Source organism: Salvia hispanica, chromosome 3 (genome assembly GCF_029641045.1).
Source record: "Salvia hispanica isolate PSC_SH4W2 chromosome 3, Shi_PSC_v1, whole genome shotgun sequence".
Lineage (NCBI taxonomy): Eukaryota > Viridiplantae > Streptophyta > Magnoliopsida > Lamiales > Lamiaceae > Salvia > Salvia hispanica.
The window spans coordinates 5,587,851-5,609,061 of record NC_142694.1 but is presented as its reverse complement, the minus strand read 5'-3'; the positions used below and the strand labels follow the sequence as shown (position 1 = coordinate 5,609,061).

The window sequence follows — 21,211 nt, the reverse complement described above, 5'->3', positions numbered from 1 at the left end:
CTTACTGTGCTACCGTAGGAGTGATAATCCGATGAGTACGAATTTGATCTTAGTGTTCAGCAAGGTTAAATTCAAGCATATGTAAATAGTGTGAGTAGAATGAACGAGATATTTATAACTTTCATTAGATTAATCTTTAATCCATAGGTTTATTGGTCCATTAAGTTAATTCACATCTGGAGCATATTAGGAGCAATGTTCTCACTCTCTTGGTTATATTTTGTGTTGTCATTTTATTTCTTCACTTGTTTTTGTTTCAATTTGGTTTCTCAATCCAAAAATCCAAAAATTTACTTGCTTTCGAATTAGATAACCGTACGCCTCCTTGTGGTTCAACACTCTTTTACTACAATTACATCTGTATTCTTGCAGAAAAGTTGTAATTTTAGAGCTATTTGATATACTCGTGTGTTATTAGTTCATTGATATAAAAGCTCGAAAAATACACATCAGTTCCCGTCGAATCAATAATATGAATTCTAGCTAAAGACACCTGCGTCATAAAGCAAAATAAAATTAAAACTCAAAGTCAAGAGGCAATATGCTGCGACCAACGTTTATACCAATGTTTTAAAAATCGGATCGACCGGCGAAGCTACTGGTTCATGGTTCAACCAGTCCAACCGGTTTAATCACTGGTCGAACCGTTATACTACTATAAATGTGTATATATATAATTAAATAACCAAATATTTTTAGTATATCCCAAAAATATTACACCTCCACCTATAAAAGTTTAGTGAATGATAGAATTTTATTAATTATTTTATTAATAAATATGATTAAATATATAAATTATACTACTAGTAAGTTATTGTAAATAAAATTTTTTAATAGTTTATGTATAAAAATAATAAGTTCATAGTATTATTTTCAAAAACTATTGCTGCAAAATAATATTATACATAAAAATATATGAATAAACATGAATTAAAAATATATATTGAGTAAATAGTATATAATCAAATAGTAGTACACTCACATATTCATAATATACATATACGTATTATACAAATAATAATAAAACAAGCAGTTAGTGATACATAAATAAAGTGGATGATATTAAATATCACTACTAATTACTTTGCTATTTAACACGAATTATTAGTTTATATAGATAAAATATTTCGGGTTTAATATATAAAACTAACTTATGTTCATATTTCTATCAAGAAGTCCTTGTGGTGTAGTGGTAGAATTGTTAGTAAGTTCACCATGAGGTCTTAAGTTTGACCCCTATCAAGGCCGAAATCTTAAAATTAAATTTTGAAAAGCATTTAAACCGGTTTTTGGTTCCCGGCCAGACCGGTCTGGCTGGCCGGTTTTGGCGGTTCATGGCGATTGAACATGTCACTGGTTCTATAGGGAAAATCGGACCGGACCACCTATCGGTTCGCAGCCGAACTAGTCGAACCGGCCGGTCGGTCCGGTTTTTAAAACATTAGTTTATACTATCTGCTCCACAAAAATATGCACTTTTTAAATTTAGAAATTTTTTCTCTTTATGCCTCATTCTCTTCTAATAATACTTTAATTAATTTTTCTTTCTACATCTCTCTTATTTTATCAATTATACATTAAAACTAATGTCGTGTATATTTTATAGACCAGAAAAAGTATTATTAAAAGAAATCAAAGAGAGCAAATAAAAATAATTATCCAAAATTATGGCCCTTCATGACACCCAAAAAGTACTATCATCTTACAATGGGAAAAAATGAAAAAGAAAATTTCAACCGAAAAAAAAACCCAATTTTAGTTCGACAAAATTACTCTATTTATAAATTCGAATCGTAGTCTATCAATTCTCATTTGAGTCAATAAACCAATCCTTCCCTGGATGAATTTGATAGGGGTAATAAGTAATTTATCTGGGAATCTAGCAGAAAGATACCAACGTCAAAAAGCAAAAAATAAAATTAAAACTCAAAGTCAGGGTAATATGCTGCGACCAGCTTTTACTCTTATCTTGTTTCCTAAATGATTTACAAGCGAATAGATAAAAACTAATTATCTTATAGTAGTAATATTAACGAATCGCTATTTAAAGAATACTTATAAACCAATCGATTTCAGAATAAACGAACACAAGGAAAATGATAAATTATTGAGCATAAAGAACGTGACGTCATCATTTAATGGAGTTCTTCATTTGCCGAATGAAAACGACCAATTTTTGGTGTGTAAAATATGTCAAAAAATCGTGTGATTATGACGTCTATATATCCCATTCTCTCAACTAAGAGCAAATATAGTACTCCTACTACAAAATAAATACTCCCAATAAATTTTAGTGGTTACGAAGATATTCGTTGTATTATTATTTATAGACAGTTGAATCAAAGAATAGTTTCACTGCAAAATGATACCAATATTTAATCACTAATGGTGAGTCAACAAACTTTATACTATGCAATACAAGATTAGGAATAACAGATAGTAATATGAATTTTCATTAATGGCAAGCAAATATTTGATGCTTAAATCAAATTCTGTAAAATTGTCATGTACATAAGAAACAACTCGAAACAATAGACACATCATATGTAATTATGTACACCATAAAGATACCATTGCATACCTATTACAATGAGAAACAACAAATTTAACAGACTGCATCAGAGAACACATAAAATCATGCAACCACTAGATCTATGAATAAAAGATACAAGGCCCCATTCTCTTATTCATGACCCCTGCATAATACTCATTAGAATCAAGAAGATCCCAGAAATGAGAGATACTGAATTCCCCGTGTTTAGGTGACTGTAGATAGATGAAGTATAGATCTTCAAGACTCTTGGTGAATGCTCTTCTTATGCCTTGAACCTGCAAAATAGTACATTCGGACTTGATCTGTTTATGAGAATGTTGTTTTTAAGAGATTGCCAAATCAGCTGAATATAGTAACTGCCATGCATCACTAATATGCTGTATTAGAGCTTAAAGAGGTGTGGGTGAGGGAGGCTATTGAAGTTGTTCACCAAATCTCAGTTTCATTAGTTATGCATGCTTCTTATGTGTTCCCACTGGTCATCATCTTATGAAGATCTTGATTGCACACTCCACTAGTTCTCACAAGCAACATTGTAATTTTTGCCTATACACATGCCACTAAAAAGTTAGATGATATTTTCACATGCACTTTGTATAGTAGTACAAAAGTCTAGTAGATAATATAAAAAAAGAACAAAGAAAATAGCAATCTACATTTTCTGCTTTATTCCTTGCTGCTGTACATGCAACTATGCAAGAGCAGTTATTTATTGAAATTTCTGCACATTCAAGAATTTGACAGCATAACCTCACCATCCTTTCTAATGGGGCTTCATCAGTTTTGTGAGGGAGAGAGCCTACTACGCAAATAAGTAGCGACGCTGTCGAGGCCACAGAGCTCCTTCACAGCCGGCATGGTCGCAGGAACGTCTAGCTGGAACCTCGATTCAGTCCCTTCTACTGCCCCCCATGATTTCAGCTGTTTTCTTGCCTCTCCAATTGCTGCCTTTGTAGCAAAGTGTACTGATGCTGCCAGCAGCAACGGTGGCTCCCCGGAAGCTGCAGCCAAAAAAAACATCACTGTAAAGACGATTGCGAGGCATCTAGCTAGATAGGTCTCGGTTTTTTTGGCCAAGATAATGCACGTACCCTTAGACGAGAGAACACGTTGCTGATGATGGCCGCTGTTGAGGACTTGGACATTGAACTGTTTGGGGATGGTGTCGAGAGTTGGGATTTTGTACGTCCACGTGCCCTCCGCAACCATCGTTCCATCCGGATCAGTAGCGTATTCTTCTTGCATGAAAAATCCTAGTCCTTGCACAAAAGCTCCTTCAATCTTCCATACAGACATCATAAACTGCCATGTTAGAATTCCATATTGAAATATGACTTGGACACTATTGATGGAGTTTTGAATCATAAACCACCTGCCCCAAGTCCACAGCTGGATTCATGCTCTGCCCACAATCATACACGATATCCGTTCTCAATATCTTCGTTCCTCCAGTAAGGATATCTACCTCAACCTGCGATATAAGCCAACACCGATTAATCCTTCAACAAACACGAGTAGTTAGTTTATGTGTGGCACGAGCGCCTCTCTTCTGTTCAAGCGACAGAATAGATAACAATAAAGGAAAACTGGGCAAAGTTGGAGCTTAGTCGAATGCATAAAGAAGGGGCTGAATTTTTGTTTACCTCACTCACTGCAGCCCCATAGTTCAAGTATTTTGTGGCAGTGGGGTCGGGAACGAAGAGAGAATTCGCTGCTAAGTTTACAGCTGCGGAATTAGCCTGCATTTCCAAAAGCACGGTAAAAAACCAATAAAACGAAGACAAACCATTAGAAGATATGTTGAAAGTAGAGAGACCTGAAGAATCAGAGTTTTCCAATCCACGGACCCTGTATCCGCCTGCAACTTTTCCTTAAGAGGGGTTAGTCTTTCGACCAAGACACTGCAGCATAGTCTAGCAGCTTCACAGCTCGATTCAGATGTCGTGCTCCCTGCAGTAAATCCTCCTTGTACCAAGCTCAAGGTGTCCAGCTGTACGACTCTCACCTTGTCGACAAGGTCTTCAGTGCCATCACATTGAATTTGAGCAAGAGCATAAGCAACCACTTGCTTTACCTTTGTCCAAAGCCCCTGCCCGAGTTCTATGCCTCCGACTTCTACAACGATGGATCCATCCCAAAGTATACTCACTTTCCCAGGGGCTTGTCTCACAGTCACTTCATGCACGATTGGTATACGAGAAATACCCCTTTTATGCCATAAATTGGATCTATTAAACTGCTCTACCATCAAGATCCTCTGATCATAGTCAGACATGCTTGTGACCTTATCCCAAATAGATGGCAAAGTGTACTCATCGGGCTCCCCAGAGGCACCCCCGTAGAAAAACTTTAGGCTCTCGTACGAGTGGAAATTCCTGTTCCTGATGGAGTCAACATCCATTTCTAGCCAGGAAGCTACGTTCTCAATAATGGCCTCAGCGATATAAGACGCCTGCACCTCCCCAGGGGCACGCATGGCGGATTTGCTCGAATGGTTTGTCCTGCATAACTTGAAATCGAAAGATAGAGCTCCCCAGTTGTACCGCTTTAATACGCCTATCATGTTGTTCGGCAAAATGGGGCTTACGTCTACACCCATCCCTGCATTCAACAATATGTCGAGATGCAAGGCCGTGATCTTCCCGTCTGATTTGAACCCCACACTGTATGTTATTTTCATAGGATGCCTTCCTCCAGCTAATATCATGTCAGTCTTTCGATCTACATACATCCGTACAGGACGCTGTAGTTTGTAAGCTGCAAGGGCACATGCTGCCGAAATCTGAAAATTCACACACAAAAGAATGCATTCAGATATATAAACCGCAGACTGCAGATCAGTATACAGAACCAGTCATATACTCACATGCATTGCTTTAACTGCCTTTCCACCAAAGCCGCCACCAACTCTTCTTGTGTGAACTCGGACATTATGATCAGGAACACCGAGGCATTGTGCAATGACTCTGTGAGCATACTCGGTGGCTTGGCTCGAAGTGTAAACAACCATACAGTTGTCCTCATCTGGAACTGCCAGAGCCGTTTGTGTCTCCATGTAAAAATAATACTGTGAACCGAGTCTTATCTGAAAATGCCAATTCAAATGTCGAAAACCAATAAGATAATAACATTATCGAACTTAACAGCCAGATAACTTACAAAAAGTGTGCAACGGACCAGTGTGAAAGGAGGTTCAAAATCATTTTTTTCAATACATTTCTGTCTACAAAAAGACGAAGAAACTATTTTTCTTGCTAATTTACTACAAAAATAAACAATCAAATTATCAATATATTTATTCCTTTTTCTACTTCTTTTTCCAAGTGAAGGCAATAGGCGATCAATGTACCTCAGCGGAGAGAATCTTGTGATCAGCTTCAGCCATTCCTTTGGCAAAATCACCAACCATTTGTGGATAGAGAAAAGGAGGAACGTCGATGAAACTTGAAATATCCACAGCCTCTTCAACAGTCAAAATTGGTGAATCTAAGCCTTCTGTATTATAATCAACTAAAGCATTTTTTGCAGCCAAATTGGCGTTCTTCTGCGTGTCTGCAACCTGAGACATGAACGTTTTTAGTTGTAACGAACAGAGAAGTTTTTCACAGATAGTTGGATCGAGGAAGAGAGGAATTACCACAAGAGCTATGATGTCACCACAACACTTAGCGATATCTTCTGCAAACAAAGGTTCACCAGCGAATATGGTCAGACTTCCTACATTCTTGCCTTCTTTAGGGATATCTTTGGCAGTAATAACATCGGGTGCCTGAGCTAGGCGTGGATGATTCTTGAATGAAATGCCTTTGACTCGAGATAGTGGCTTGGTGCTACAAATAAGTGCTCCATACAAACAGTTAGTGGGTGAAGGGATGTCATCCACGAAAACTGCCTCACCTACACATTGCATTAACAGTAAGGTAGAGTTTCTCAGATATTTTGGAGCAAACAGAGGGTCAAGTTTAAGATAAAGCAATATAAACAAAAGCGGTAAGAACACAACAAACCGGAAGCTTGCATTGCAGCACCAAATTTGGGAATCGGTTCGCCCACTGGATCATACTCTCTACTAGACTCCACAACCTGTTTTGCAGATGATAGCAATGGCTGGTTTCCTGTATTAGCCCCTTCCAGCAACGAATCGTTCTGTTTCTGCTTAGATAAGCCACCAGATGTTGCGGAACTGACAGTCGAGAAACTGTTAAGGAACTCGAAAAGGAAACCAACAGCTAAGCTTGACCTGTAAGCAGCATGAGAAGTGCCTTCTTCAGATACAACAGCACCTTTCAGCAGTTTGGTTGCTTCATCCAAAACTTCGAGGCTGAGTACTTTCCCCGTCAGATACTCCTCGACTTTCCTTGCCCTCGTTGCGTGTTTTGTTCCATAAGCACCGAAAGCCAGTTGGATATTATTCACTAGACTTCCATTTTTATCAGGAGATATATCAGCTAAAAAGGCTGCATTCAAATAGGGCAACGCGTTGCCAAGAGGCCGTGGTGCAGCACGGTAGGTCTCAAACAACAATCTTGAACCAGTTTGAACTGAGCCATTGATCCTTTTCGGGTCCAGAAAAGGTATGTGAACAGTCAAAAGCACAGTTTTGGAGTCCAACGGCGGTCTGCTTAGGAACTCTTCCATTGTAATCTTTTCGTGTTTATGACCGGACATTATACTCACACTTGCTCCCACAACAAGAAGCAATGTAACAATATCCGAAGGAAAATACTTCCTTTGCGCTATAATCAGATTTCCACCGAGACTAGCCGAGTTCCTGACAAAGCTGGCTGCTACCTTTTCCATATGGTCAGCAATTTTGCTGAACACAAGTTCTCCACTTTCACTATTTTCTCTCAGATATAATACAGCTTTTGAAATCGACAGAGCAGCTCCTAGTTCGATTCCTGATTCGTCCCTTTTAACCACTGAAAGCTCGGGGATGTACCTCAGATCAATGTAGCTGTCGTAAACCTCCGTTTCTTTGTAATATCCATTCGCAGTGTTGCCAACGACTAGTTTGACGCTCCCTTCCTCACCAACCGTATCAGAACCCAACAAATTGAGAAGTTCCTCGACAGATGCAGGGCTATACCATGAGTTCTTTTTAGAATTCAAAAGCCTTTTCGACCTGCTTTCGCCTCCCATATACGAGCAGGCACGATCCTTTCGATTATACAATGGTAAACTACTAATTTTCTTTTCATTCTTATCTCCCTTTCTCCAAAATGAATTGATTCCCAAATCTTCTAAATCAACATCTGCAGCAAAACTCTTGCAGGCATCAGCAATAGGTCTGTAACCGGTGCACCTGCAAAGGTTTCCTGCTATTGCCTTCTCGGCCTCAGAAGCGGTTATCTTGGAGAATCCATCCGGAGGCTCAGCCCGTTGTGATTTCTCAGCATTCTCGAGTGCTGAGAACAACGACATGCACATTCCCGGAGTGCAAAAGCCACATTGAGAGGCATGAAATCCGGCAAACCTCTGATGGATCGGATGAAATCCGTTTTTGGTATTTCCAAGGCCTTCACTTGTGGTGATTGAGCAGCCATTGATGCTGCAAACAAGCGTGAGGCACGAACTCACAGTGAAAGTTTCAACCTTTTTGAGCGTGGAGTCATATTTCGACACCGCAACAACACAAGCACCACAACCACCTGAAGAGCTCCCATTTTGTCAATTATAGGCTACAAAACAGCACTTCAAACACACATACACTCTTTCAAGTGTTCAACACCAAAATTTTGAACAAAAAGTGAGATTTTGGTTTCCCACATAGAGTTACAATCACAGCAGCTAGGCAAAAAAGAAAGATTGGATTTTGAAAGAGCCCTTGTATCAAGAATCACAAATTCAACACACACACAGAGAGAAAGAGAGGGAGAGATACCTTCGCCGCAACCAAGCTTAACACTCTTGAAAGGGGTGCTGGAGCGGAGAAATTCGAGCAGAGTGGTGGAGGGATCGATCTCCGGCAGCTCAAACTTCCGGCCGTTCACCTCAAAAGCCAAGCAATCATCGCCTGCACCTCCACTCTCCATTATCTGTGCGATTCAAGAGAGAGAGAGAGAGAGAGAGAAGAAAGAGAGAATCAAGTGTTCGCAACTGCTTGAGCTACCACAAGTAGTAGAGAAGCAGAAAAGTAGGGAGAAGTGACTAGTGAGTAGTGTGTGGCGGAGACATGCACGTCAATTTTACTCCTTTTATCCCTTCACGAAAAAAATGACAGTTTCGGTGATTCACACTTCTTCCAGCGTGGATCTCCTACTCCAAATTTTCTACTCCCTCCGTCCCGGCTAAGATGACACATTGCGTAGCCGGCACGGGGTTTTAGGAATTATTGGTTAAAGTGTTTAATTGAAGAGAGAGAAGGTGAGTGTAAATATTAAAGTAGAGAGATAAAGAAAGATGTATATTTTAATAGGAGTGAGAAAAGTGGTTGAGTGTATTAATTGGAGAGAGAAAGTTACCAAAAAAAGAAATGTGTCATCTTAATTGGGACAAACTAAAAAGGAAAACGTGTCATCTTAAGCGGGACGGAGGGAGTAATAAAATAAGAATAAAACATGTAAGTGATGGTCAAATGATGGTGGGATGAGTGTGGAGTCGGAATGCAGTAAGAAATGTCTATATCTATTTGTAAATCTGTGCTATCAGATTCTGTCTTTTATTTTGTACTCACAATAAAATGAAAATAAATCACATTTAGTTTTAGTTTTGCATTGATGATCCTTCATTTTAATAGTAATTGAATTTTAGTCACTCATATATTATCATATAAATTTTGATTGTCTCAGTTCTAACAAAATTACATCAACTCAATCTATATCCTGGAGACCTGGACCTAGGGGAGAGAGAGATGTCATTATTCAGTCTCAACTCTATCTTCTTCCAATGGGAAAAAAAGAAAAAAAAATCAAACTCAATTTAGTGTGACAAAATTACTCTAATATATAAATTCGAGTCTTAGACGTAGCCTCTCTCTTATCATTAAACTACAAAATGAAATTCTAAAATTCTCATCGACTCAATAATACGAATTCTTGCAAAAGACACCAGCGTCATGAAGCAAAATAAAATTAAAAGAGAGCAAATAAAACTAATTATATCCAAAATTAAGGCCCTTCATGACACCCAAAAAGTGGATCCTAGCAGATAGAGATGTCTTGATTAATGTTATCTTCTTACAGTGGGAAAAAAATGAAAAAGAAATTCTCAACCAAAAAAAAACCCAATTTTAGTTCGACAAAATTACTTTATTTATAAATTCGAATTCAATTATCATTTGAGTCAATAAATTAATCCTTCCCTGGATGAATTTGATAGGGGTAAATGGTAATAAGTAATATATCTGGGAATCTAGCAGAAAGATACCAACGTCAAAAAGCAAAATAAAATTAAAACTCAAAGTCAGGGTAATATGCTGTGACCAGCTTTTAATTTCTTGTTACCTAGAAGATTTACAAGCGAATAGTAAAAACTAATTACTAACTATTTGAAGAATATAAATTATAAACCAATCGATTTCAGAAGAAACAAACACAAGGAAAATGATAAATTATTAAAGAACGTCACGTCATCATTTGATGGAGCCCTTGATTTGCCTAATGAAAACGACCAATCTATGGTGTGTGAAATATGTCAAAAAAAACGTGTGATTATGACGTCTAAATATCCCATTCTCTCTAAAAGAGCAAACAGAGTACTCTCTCCGTTTCTTTGTTTCTTTATAATTGGGACGGAACTTTTCGGCATAGAATTTTAGAAATAAATGTTGGATGTGTTAAATAAATAGATAAAAAGGTAAGAAAGAGGAAAATGTAGAGAGAATAAAATATAAAGTGAATAAAGTGGAGAGAATAAAGTAAGAGATAGTAAAGTAAGAAAGAGAAAAAGTTACTCCCGATGACTACTTTCTTGGACGGCACGAGATTTTATGCAATTTTATTTTGTGTGTTGAGGCGAGAGAGTAAAGTAAGAGAGAGAATAAAGTAGAGATAAAAGTGTTTTCATTTTAAGTAATGGGTCATCTTAATTGGGACAAACTAAAAAGAAAAGTGGATCATCTTCGATGATGAGACGGAGGGAGTACCATATATGAAATGACTCAATTATAAAGAAATTTCCCGAATTGAAAAAATGATTTAACTATAAAGAAACGGAGGGAGTACTACTCCAACTACAAAATAAATGTTCCCAATAAACTTTAGTGATTACGAAGATATTCGTTGTATTATAATTTATAGTTCAACCAATATTTAATCACTAATGATGAGTTAACAAAATTTATAAAATACAATACAAGATTAGGAATAACAGATAGGTATATGAATTTTCAATAATGGAAAGCAAAATATTCGATGCTTAAATCAAACTCTGTAAAATTGTCATGTACATAAGAAACAACTCGAAACAATAGACACATCATATGTAATTATGTACACCATAAAGATACCATTGCATACCTATTACAATGAGAAACAACAAATTTAACAGATTGTGCATCAGAAAACACATAAAATCATGCAACCACTAGATCTATGAATAAAAGATACAAGGCCCCATTCTCTTATTCATGACCCCTGCATAATACTCATTAGAATCAAGAAGATCCCAGAAATGAGAGATACTGAATTCACCGTGTTTAGGTGACTGTAGATAGATTAAGTATAGATCTTCAAGACTCTTGGTGAATGATCTTCTTATGACTTGAACCTGCAAAATAGTACATTAGGACTTGATCTGTTTATGAGAATGTTGTTTATAAGAGATTACCAAATCAGCTGACTATAGTAACTACCATGCATCACTAATATGCTGTATTAGAGCTTAAAGAGGTGTGGGTGAGGGAGGCTATTGGAGTTGTTCACCAAATCTCAGTTTCATTAGTTATGCATGCTTCTTATGTGTTCCCACTGGTCATCATCTTATGAAGATCTTGATTGCACACTCCACTAGTTCTCACGAGCAACATTGTAATTTTTGCCTATACACATGCCACTAGAAGTTCAACGATATTTTCCATGCGCTTATTATGAATTTACCACTCCTATTGCTGTATTTCCACCAAAAAGGATTTAGTCATGAATCTCATCTTTACTTAAAAGTTCTTGTATACTATCCAGGCAGGAATTTAATCCTCTCAAAGGTGGTGGTGAGGTGAATTTTAATACTACTAATTAGCTTAATGCTTGGACAGGTCATTCAAAGAGAGGTTTGTTTTCAAGAGGTCTTTCTAAATTCCAATCTTCTGGAAGACTGACAGAAGCAAGAGTAATTTTTTAAAACCTAAAAAATTGCCTTTAACACCATATTTGGGTACTTCAGCATCAGAAAGATGGAAAACAGATGAAATTACAGGCCACCATCAACAAGCTAGCCAAGGCTTTGTATGTGATTTGGGAAAAATTGCCTATATGTGATTTGTTTAGAATCACCTGTGAGATGTCGATCTGGGAAAATTTGTTGGGAAATTTTTCGTCATCAGCTGCAGCTCCCACATTAATTGCAGCCAAACATGACCGGAAATCCATTGCACATTGCAAAATGTTCTGGATAATGCCAGCAATGGATTGTGTTTCATTGGATAAGAAGCATCTGCAAGTTTACCATTAGTAGTTAACTGGAGACTATATTCATAAGAGTCATGCTTCTGATGGAAAAAAAACAATGGGTAAGAGGCTGGTCCCAGAAATGAACACCTAATCACGTCTATCCTAAGATACGGGGGAATTATCAGGGATGTTAATCCATCCCGAAGCCCACAGGGCGGCTTGAAACCACGGGATATGAAAGGTCAGGCATGAAAATAGGAGTTTATAAAATTTCATTCTTTACCAACATAAAAGACCGGAGGTCCTCGGGAGAAAATGGGGGGAAGGAAGGGTGAGGTGATGTACAACAATACAGTTTCTGATTGTGTGTGTGTGTGTGTGTGTGTGTGAGAGAGAGAGAGAGAGAGAGGGAGAGGAGAGAGAGGTCATACATGTGCATTGACTCAGTCAAATACCCCATATGCACTGATTCCAGATCCAACATGTCTTTAACCTATAAAACAAATAGAGTACTGATTTTTTTACACATTGTAGCAGACTCAATCATAGAACAAATTATGTTCCTTAATACTGGCATGAGATCAGGCTCAGAAGAATCATCTTAGAAGAAATACTAAGTATTAAATATACATTTTATATATGTGTGTGTGCATAATACAACATATAAGGATGCAGACATTACCAAGCATCAGAAAAAATTGTAATCGATCTAAATTCATTGTACTGAAGCAGAAGCCTGACTATTCTAAGGTGAGATGTCTCATCTTCATGTACGCTATACTTTTCTGATGTAAATTGATGTATCATGATATTTCAAGCTCCTCCAGTTACAAGCTATCAGAGCAGAGTTGAAGTTTGATAATCCTATACCCATGGCAAGCACAATCATAACGGAAAGCTACTAGAGTATATTAAAGAAACTACATGCGTATAAACTACAAAAAAACTTACCATGTGGAAAATGAGAGTACACTTAATGGAAAACATAAATGACACTGCTGAAATATAAGTTAACATGTAAAGAAAATTGCCGCTGTAAAACTGAAACCTAAATGAGCAACAAACCTTGTGCTTAAGAGAATGTATAAACCTAAACCAAGAGACTTGGGATAACTGTGACAGTACATATTGTTGCAATGTAGACACAAAATGGTTAATCTTGTGCCTGCAATGAAAGAAGACGAATGATTAGAAGATGGGATGCAAATTTCAACAGTTAAAATGCTTCTGTCTCTATGAGCACTTATCAAGCACCAAAATGAAAGACAAAAGTAACCCAATATAACATAACTTCGTGCTCAGAGACTCAAAGGCACAGCCACACAGATCAAGAGAAGCATATGAAATTAGCTACACACACACAATAGTATCCCAAATTTCAACTTTTAAGATGCTCTGAGAGATTGGGGGAGGAAGAAACTTCCTAGATAGGAAATAGGAGCTCGGGAGCATGCTATCTACTTCATTCCAAAAAACCAATAAGACTATAACAGTATTGATCCCAGACTCCCAAAGTATTGAAAAGCAGATAACTCTAGGAATTTCTATGTATTCCTAATTCAACCAAAGAAGTCATGTTCCTTTTCTTACTTAACTTACAACAGTAATAGGATTCATCTTTAGAGCATACCTTGTTTCAGTTAACTCTGAGAACTGTTGTGATCTGGCTGTTTGCTGCTTGAAGTCATAACCCTGCTTGACAAATAATGCCAATTTAAGTTAATTAATTGATAGGATGAAGTCTCAAGTCTTAAAAATAAATTGAAGCTCACAGCAACAGTTTATCCTAACTACCTCAGAAAAAAATGACAAGCAATACTAATTGCTAAAAATGACAAGCAAATTTTGAAGTTATTTCTTTTTATTCTTTGAAAAAAAACTTCTTTCTTTGACGGATTATCATAAACGAAGTAATAGGAAGGGTACCTTCAGTAAGCACCATACATCACTCAGCGCAAAAACAGCAAGCTTGACTTGTATCAAAAAGTTAAATATATCAGAGTATAATTTCAATGCTGCGGGAGTCAGAATTATACTGACTGGCCAATCAATTTGGTATCCCAGTCCCAAATAATCGAAGGAGCGAATACCTGCCAAAAAGTGAGGTTATAATAAAGAGATGAAAGAACCACATGGAAACCAAATTTTTTAATGAAGTAATCAGGTTAATACTGTGTAGTCCTAAATACATCAGATTACATTCAGTGCATATAACGTGTGTTAAGAATGCAAAGAGCAGTCCCAGAGGACCTTCAGGCAATGTTGGAGTTATCAGATGCATGCTGAGTTATTTAAGATACAAATAATCTGCATATGAGTCCAAGTTGTTGGGTATCTTCCCACAGATTGTGAATTAGTATTCTCTTCTCATGTTAATTTTACAGAATTCAAATGTCATTTCCACTGAGAGCCCTTTTTAATTTGAATTTACAAGACCAATGTCATAGTACTGGTCCTCACTTTATTACATTCCACATGTACAAGATAAGTTGACATTTATAAAGCATACCAATGGCAGAAGGTGATAGATATCTGATGCCATCTCCTTTCAGGTACACGTATAGCCGATTCTTATTAGGATCTTTTTCACATGAAGACCTTCGAAGTGCCTGCTCAAGAATCCCTTGAATCTCTGGAATCCTTTTATCAACCTCATCAACATGCCATTTCTGATTTGCTTTGAAAAATCAGTACGAGATTTCAACAAAGAGGATCAGATACATAGCTGAAAAAGAACATACACAATTCCGTAGAGACATGATAAACAGATCCGCCCAGTCAGCCAGCTCCATGAAATGATAACACCGCAATGACTGTAAATGTTCTTGCAATTTGAAACCTTCTATGAGCATCTTGATTGTAAGCCTGCTTATATACGTATATCTAATTACGTCAAGGAATTACATAAGTGCAGATGTGTTTGAAAAATGGATACAAGATCATCAGCAAATAATCATTTCATTATAATGATGCTTCACAATATAGAGTTGGAGTAAGATAATACTAAAATATATGTATATAAACGCTTGAAGAATTTATAGGCTTCGGAAATGATATTCAATCCCAAAATGACATGCTCCAAGAGCACGAAATAGCATATAATAATTATACTGTCCAATTAGCTCACATTCATGCATGCCAAACATCCCATCCATCTCTTAAATGACAGGATCCTAGGCAGCTGAGAATACCACCAGAAGAAAATGAAATCAAGACAAGGCCGAAATTTGAAACAAAAGGAGAACCTTAACATATGATTGCATGCAACAATCTATCTTTCAGTCACATGGATATCTGGACAACAAGAGAAGCTGGTGATGATTACATGAATGGGCTTTAGTGATGGCAAGAGGACTCCCTTTTGGAATAAACACAGAGAGTCTTGGTTTATCATCAAATATTTAACAAATATAGCAAAGATAGTGTTCACAGTTTGAGATGTGAAACAGCACTACAGATATACTTGTAAACAGAAAGGCTGCATTGAACTCTCTGTGAGAGGTTTCAGCAAATAATCAAATATTTACCCACTACAAGATCAACAGAACAAACACCTAAATATAAGGATACTGAAGCGAAATCTCATCCAAAACGCATTTTTTTATCACAAAATCCAACGGCATGTCAGCTCCAGTCACCAATTTCATCTTGCGATCACTATTGGATCTGTTTCCAGTATTTCGAGATCTACCAAGCAAGCTCTCCCAAGCACTGCCTCCAGAAACATTTGGGGACGATAGATTTTCCTCATTTCCGCAATTGTGCAGAGGCAGAGACAAACCAACAGTAGACAACTTTACTTTATCGCCAACGATATTGCCATTGTGGCATTCTACATCAAGGTGATTTCTAGTATATATTGTAGAAACATGAGTCTTATTTATATCCCGAACCTCATTGCCAATTTTAGTGGCACTCGCTAATTTGACAGCATATGTGTCGACTGGAACTTTCACAGAAGTAAAATCAAAATCTATACTTGTATAATTTTCATGGCCCCATTCTCCAAGGATAGACCTCGGACTGAAGAAAGAACATCTGTTCAGTATTGGGTTCATACTGAAAAATGTAGAATCGTATTTCAGCTTTGAAAGTTGCAAACTAGTAGTTTTCGAAGATGCCTTTGTTATGAGTGGATGCTGATCTTTGCTTGCAGCAGTGTTGTTGATTGAGACCTCGGAGAAATCAAAGTCAGTGTTTAGCCATCCGTGGTTTTCCATGCTTAGCTCCGATCCGCAATCAGGGGAATGCAACTGATCATGTTCAACCCTGTCGATGTGGTGCCCATCAAACTGGCAATTATCATATTCCCTACTTGATACCTGGTTTTCAAGAGTTTGTATTCTGTTGTTTGTGGATAACGTTGAGGAGAAATCCAGAGCTGATAAATAACTTGTGTCTGGAGTGTAGGATAAAGAAATCGACGGTTCTGCCTCATCTTGCTCCTCGGAGCTTTCATAAGAAGATGAGCACTCAGATGATTCTAATAGATCATCATCATGAGAGCACTCATGGTTGATGCTTGGTACTTCAGTATCCACCATGACACCATGCCTGCGATTTAAATAACAATTCAATAGACACAACAACATCAAAGAAGTGGATGGATCTTATTTACATGAGTGTTCATGGTTTTTATGATTGTACCAAGAGACTAACGTGTCAGTAAACAGAGAGGATAACTCACATATTTTGATTCTTTTTATCACTTATAGATGATATTGAGCTTTCTTCTATTGCAGAATATGCTTGGTGGTTCTGGTTCTTAAGATTATTCGCAAGACTTGGTGAAACACCTAGGTGAGCAGTCTGAAAGAGAGAATTTTTTTCAGAACAAGTAATACACAAAGTTGAACAGATCAGAATCATTTGTTAAAGAAAATAATTAAACTACTGCAAAAATTTTATCTAAAATGAAGCTACTCATCATGCTTTCAACACTTGTAATTTGTCCCCTGAATTCACAGGAATTCTATAGAAAATATCAAGAATGGATACGAGTTCCTTAGGTGCTCAGTCTGGCAATTGACAAAGACTACCTAGCACTTCATTTGACAATCTCACCTTGAATGATCAAGCAGATCAAATGAATTTATACACACGTCATATACACAAAGAAAACTGAAGGGCACACTATATGGACTTCGGATAAAAACCATTGTATGCTAGAAAGTCATAAGAAAACTGAAAGTCTAGCAAAAAAATACCTGTCGAGAACTAAAATCAAGTTTATCTAAGATGCTGTCAACCTTTTCCAGCAGTTGTTGATGATAACTGGCTCTCACATGTACCATTTCTTCAATAGCTTCTTTGTCAAATATAAGTGGAAATGACCCAGGATATTCATTTGCCAAACCAACCAATCTGGGCAGGATCTTTTCATGGCAAAAGCATGTACCAACATCATTAGACAGATCAAGCAACTTCATTATCACCTGAAGCTGTTGACCAGTTCTACAAAGTGGAATAAGGCACTCCTGGAGAAAACAGGGCACGGCAACTTCATCTCTCACCTGGGATAAATTCAATTCAAATGATCAGAGATGCTCTACAGGAAAAGGATGTAGTATCTCAAGAGATTCTAAATCTCGAGCATAGTGAGTGGTATTACCCTTATTGTGGGCAAAGGCGAGCTAGAGCCACCAGATGCATTACTTGCACATTCCACAACAAATTCATTGTAAGGGTCACTAATTGAGCCATCATATATCCATGACCTTATGAATTCGCAATATGGTTCATATGACTGGAGAAAGAGGAACTTGAGGAGGGGACAATGGCCAGGATCAGCAACCTAAAAGACATTGAGATAATATTCATAAGACGAAGGGAGCAATTGACAACAGATGAACAGAAACAAAGTAAATATTTTGTATGGGCATAACAATGAACTACATGCAGCATTAGCTAATTTCCTAACAGCAATTACCACGTCTCCAACTAAATTACAGGGACTATGATTTTAACCACTCCATGCTATTGTACTCATATTAGAGATAATTTGTCTTATGATCTCTTAGATAGATCGTTACTATGACAAACTGTTAACCCGACATTCGATAAAAATAATAGATCAAAAAATAAAACTATGAAAAGCAACTGTAAATGAAGTGAATCGGAAGGGAGAATTGAACAATTGAGTCGGGAGCTAGATTTTAGGTAGATAGAGTCAGCTGAACCAAACTCATAAGACAAGTGAACTACTTGAGACAGACTGACCTTTAACTGAATATATAGAAATGAGAGTAAAGCACCACTTCTTGGGAAGGCACTAAACTCTGAGTTTGATTTAGCCCTTAAAACTTCCAGTGAAGAAACTGGAAAATTATCAGTTAGATGATCAACATTGCAGAGATTTCCCAGGGCTTCCATCTGAGTTCTCAATTCTGCTGTGTGAAGGTAAACCTCCAAGAGTGTCATTTCTGAATGCCCAATGTTAGTAAGACATCCGCCATCCTTAGTCTTTAAAAAACGCCTTAAACTAACAGATGCAGACAATGTGTTTAGTGCAGATATATAACCATCTATGACCTTTCCCACAGAAATTGCAAATGCCTGGTTGATCAAAGTGAAACCATGCAAGATGGAGTTTCCTTCTTCACCAGAATCAGTATTTGGCTTTTCCTTAAGGTCTCTCACTCCATCAAAATCTGGATTTGTAAAGTAATCGACAAATCTACGGAGGAGGAAAATCATGCAGCCAAACTGGCCAATGGAAATAAGTATATTCCCTATAGCGACAGTACTTGAAGAGCGACTCCACAAACTGGGATTTCGATGAGATGTTCTATCCGCTGAACTGCAACAAAGTAACGCTGAGAGCTTTTCGATAGATATCAAGGCTGATTCCACACCTTGGAGTGCATTCATGGCCAATCTCACCAGACTAGGCTCCTACAATCATTTGAGGATATTCAGAGACAACGACAAGAAGATGCAAAACAATATGGCTAGGAAAAAATAAACAAAATTAGCAACCTACTTAGTACAAACCAAAATGCATTCACCTCCGCATTCTCTCAACAATGCCAATATGATTTGGAGCTATCACAAGTCTTTAAATGCATTTCTAGGTTCTAATATGCGCATTGTGCTCGTATTTCAACTCAGACTGACGAGGAAACGTTCGCAGATAGTGACGATTAATGAATTGGAAAGACTACCTATCATATTTCCTAAATAAAATAAACTTAATTAACTCAAGCTTCTTTGATTGGAAAAATAAAATCCACTACAATGACGAAAAACCTGAATATTATTCCACATGAACAATGAGGCAGAGAGAGACGAAAAGTTCAATTACAGAGACAGTAGATGTAGCATATAGAGCAGCGGAAGAGGGAGGGGGAGGGTGTGAGGACGCGCCGCCTTGAGAAGAAATGGAGTCCCAGGATCTAGGTGGAACCCATGGATCATCGAGCCTAAGCTTCTCCAACAGAGAATTCAGTACAGACGTGGACGAATCCAACGCCATTATCGTGCTAAGCCGACGGCAGCCGGCAGATGCAGTCAGCCGGAAAAGGAGATAGAATGAGGGAAAATTGAAAATTGAAAAATGAATGGGGGCAAAATTGACGTGGAATTTTTATTAGTATTTGATGGGTTTTTTTATGTATTTTAATACTAGGATATTAGCGTCTGCTCTCTAATTCAAAAAAATCACTCCCTAAGTTCCAACTAAAATGGTACAACTTTTTTTTTTTTTTAGTTTGTTTCAACTGAAATGACATATTTCTATTTTTAGCTTCTGAGCAGGTACGGAGTGGGCTTGGCCGATGTCGTCCTCCTAGATTCATTTATTATAACTTTGTGCTTTTTTTTTTACTGATAGAACGGTGCTGGAGAGAAGATGCTTGAACGGTGCTTTTTGTTACTCCCTCCGGCCTCCGTCCCTGAAAATTTGTTACTTATTTTCTTTTTCGCCGTCCCTAAAAACTTATCACCTTTCATTCTTATCATTTTTGGTAGTGGACCCTACATTCCACTAACTCATTCTCACTCACATTTTATTTTAAAACTAATACTCCATTCGTCCACAAAAAATAGAGCACTTTGTGAATGCCACGGGTTTTATTTTTATATACTTCAGGGACGGAATGAGTATATAAAAATAGGACTCACATGCCACTAACTTTTCCAACCCACTTTCTACTAGGAGCACATTTCTTAAAACCTGTGTTAGATCAAATGGTGTCAAATTTTAAGAGACGGAGGGAGAGCAATGACGGAAGGAGGTGGGGTCGCGCGGGGTCGGCCGACCCCACCACCCGACTATGAGAACTAGCAAATCTGTCTTTTGAGCTATGGTCGACCTCATGCGCGAGTTAGTCGCGACCCTCTTTTACCCGTCTCTGTGTGCCTGTGCTAGTCTCTTGGTCAATTTGTGAAAATGAATGAAATAAGTAGACGAAAAAATGATCTGGAGAAGATAAATGAGGATGGGCTTAATTAGATGTGCGTTATAATTGGGCAATATATTAATAATTGTGTTTGCCAATGAAGGATGTATATTAAATGATTAAATAATTTAAACTTGTATTTATTTTAACGGAATGCGTTAGATGCTTTTTTTTAATTATGTTCTGAATTGTTAATTGTGTATTTCTTAGATTATTTGTTTTCTAGGAGAGTGTTATATTGCTAACTCAATACCTAATTGCTAACTATAACTAAATAATAACCATTAGATATTCAAATTAAGGGCCTAGATCATCAACCAAGAAATATTAATACGATCAACAAAAAACGTCAATAAAGTCATAGGATTAATTCCATAAAATATCAATAGGGGTATTAATGTCAATTAACTACATGTTTAGTTATAACTAACTTTTAAAAGAAATCCCAAAACTTTAAATTCATATAACATATATCAAATTAAAGATAATTTTATAAAGATTCCAACGATATCACATATGCATATGTTCCGACGTCAAAATTTGAAAAAAAATTCGAATATTTTACAATTTTTTCGTAAAGCAGAAATATCAACATACTATATAAATTATGTCAATATAATATATGTAGAATGTCAATATAAGCAATGTGTTAACATTCTTAAAGCACCGTGTTAACATTCTCAAAGCATTGTGTTGATATTTCCGAAACA

At 37.2% G+C, this 21,211-nt stretch overlaps 2 protein-coding genes across 3 annotated transcripts; both read right to left on the bottom strand.

Annotated features, from left to right (window-relative positions):
• Nucleotides 1-2,523: 2,523 nt before the first annotated feature.
• LOC125213063 (abscisic-aldehyde oxidase-like) lies at nucleotides 2,524-8,720 on the bottom strand. The gene is made up of 11 exons (XM_048113416.2): nucleotides 8,439-8,720; nucleotides 6,562-8,205; nucleotides 6,192-6,451; nucleotides 5,904-6,113; nucleotides 5,421-5,639; nucleotides 4,371-5,336; nucleotides 4,198-4,293; nucleotides 3,927-4,025; nucleotides 3,646-3,835; nucleotides 3,310-3,555; nucleotides 2,524-2,829 (listed from the first exon to the last, which is right to left on the bottom strand). Exons 1-10 carry the CDS (start codon nucleotides 8,587-8,589, stop codon nucleotides 3,332-3,334), a joined length of 4,059 nt encoding a protein of 1,352 aa, XP_047969373.1. The 5' UTR covers nucleotides 8,590-8,720; the 3' UTR covers nucleotides 2,524-2,829; nucleotides 3,310-3,331.
• A 2,231-nt stretch (nucleotides 8,721-10,951) lies between these two features.
• On the bottom strand, nucleotides 10,952-19,661 carry LOC125213064 (Spc97 / Spc98 family of spindle pole body (SBP) component). Of its 2 annotated transcripts, none has more exons than XM_048113418.2 (14): nucleotides 19,406-19,661; nucleotides 18,322-18,996; nucleotides 17,714-17,896; nucleotides 17,310-17,615; nucleotides 16,790-16,911; nucleotides 15,673-16,656; nucleotides 14,844-14,985; nucleotides 14,612-14,771; nucleotides 14,029-14,192; nucleotides 13,733-13,794; nucleotides 13,168-13,267; nucleotides 12,534-12,595; nucleotides 11,986-12,145; nucleotides 10,952-11,263 (listed from the first exon to the last, which is right to left on the bottom strand). In XM_048113418.2, exons 1-14 carry the CDS (start codon nucleotides 19,574-19,576, stop codon nucleotides 11,087-11,089), a joined length of 3,468 nt encoding a protein of 1,155 aa, XP_047969375.1. In that variant the 5' UTR covers nucleotides 19,577-19,661; the 3' UTR covers nucleotides 10,952-11,086. The 2 variants fall into 2 exon arrangements, with proteins under 2 accessions (XP_047969375.1, XP_088924725.1); XM_089068599.1 differs by having other exon boundaries at nucleotides 19,351-19,476.
• Nucleotides 19,662-21,211: the final 1,550 nt, after the last annotated feature.

Coding starts and splice junctions, on each gene's coding strand:
- LOC125213063 (XM_048113416.2), bottom strand. CDS start 8,589: ATGGAGAGTGGAGGTGCAGGCGATGATTGCTTGGCTTTTGAGGTGAAC. Junction 5,337..5,420: donor AGGCAGTTAAAGCAATGCAT/GTGAGTATATGA, acceptor GTGAATTTTCAG/ATTTCGGCAGCATGTGCCCT. Junction 3,836..3,926: donor CAGCTGTGGACTTGGGGCAG/GTGGTTTATGAT, acceptor TCTGTATGGAAG/ATTGAAGGAGCTTTTGTGCA.
- LOC125213064 (XM_048113418.2), bottom strand. CDS start 19,576: ATGGCGTTGGATTCGTCCACGTCTGTACTGAATTCTCTGTTGGAGAAG. Junction 16,912..17,309: donor TTGATTTTAGTTCTCGACAG/GTATTTTTTTGC, acceptor TCTCTCTTTCAG/ACTGCTCACCTAGGTGTTTC. Junction 13,268..13,732: donor TCAGAGTTAACTGAAACAAG/GTATGCTCTAAA, acceptor CTTTCATTGCAG/GCACAAGATTAACCATTTTG.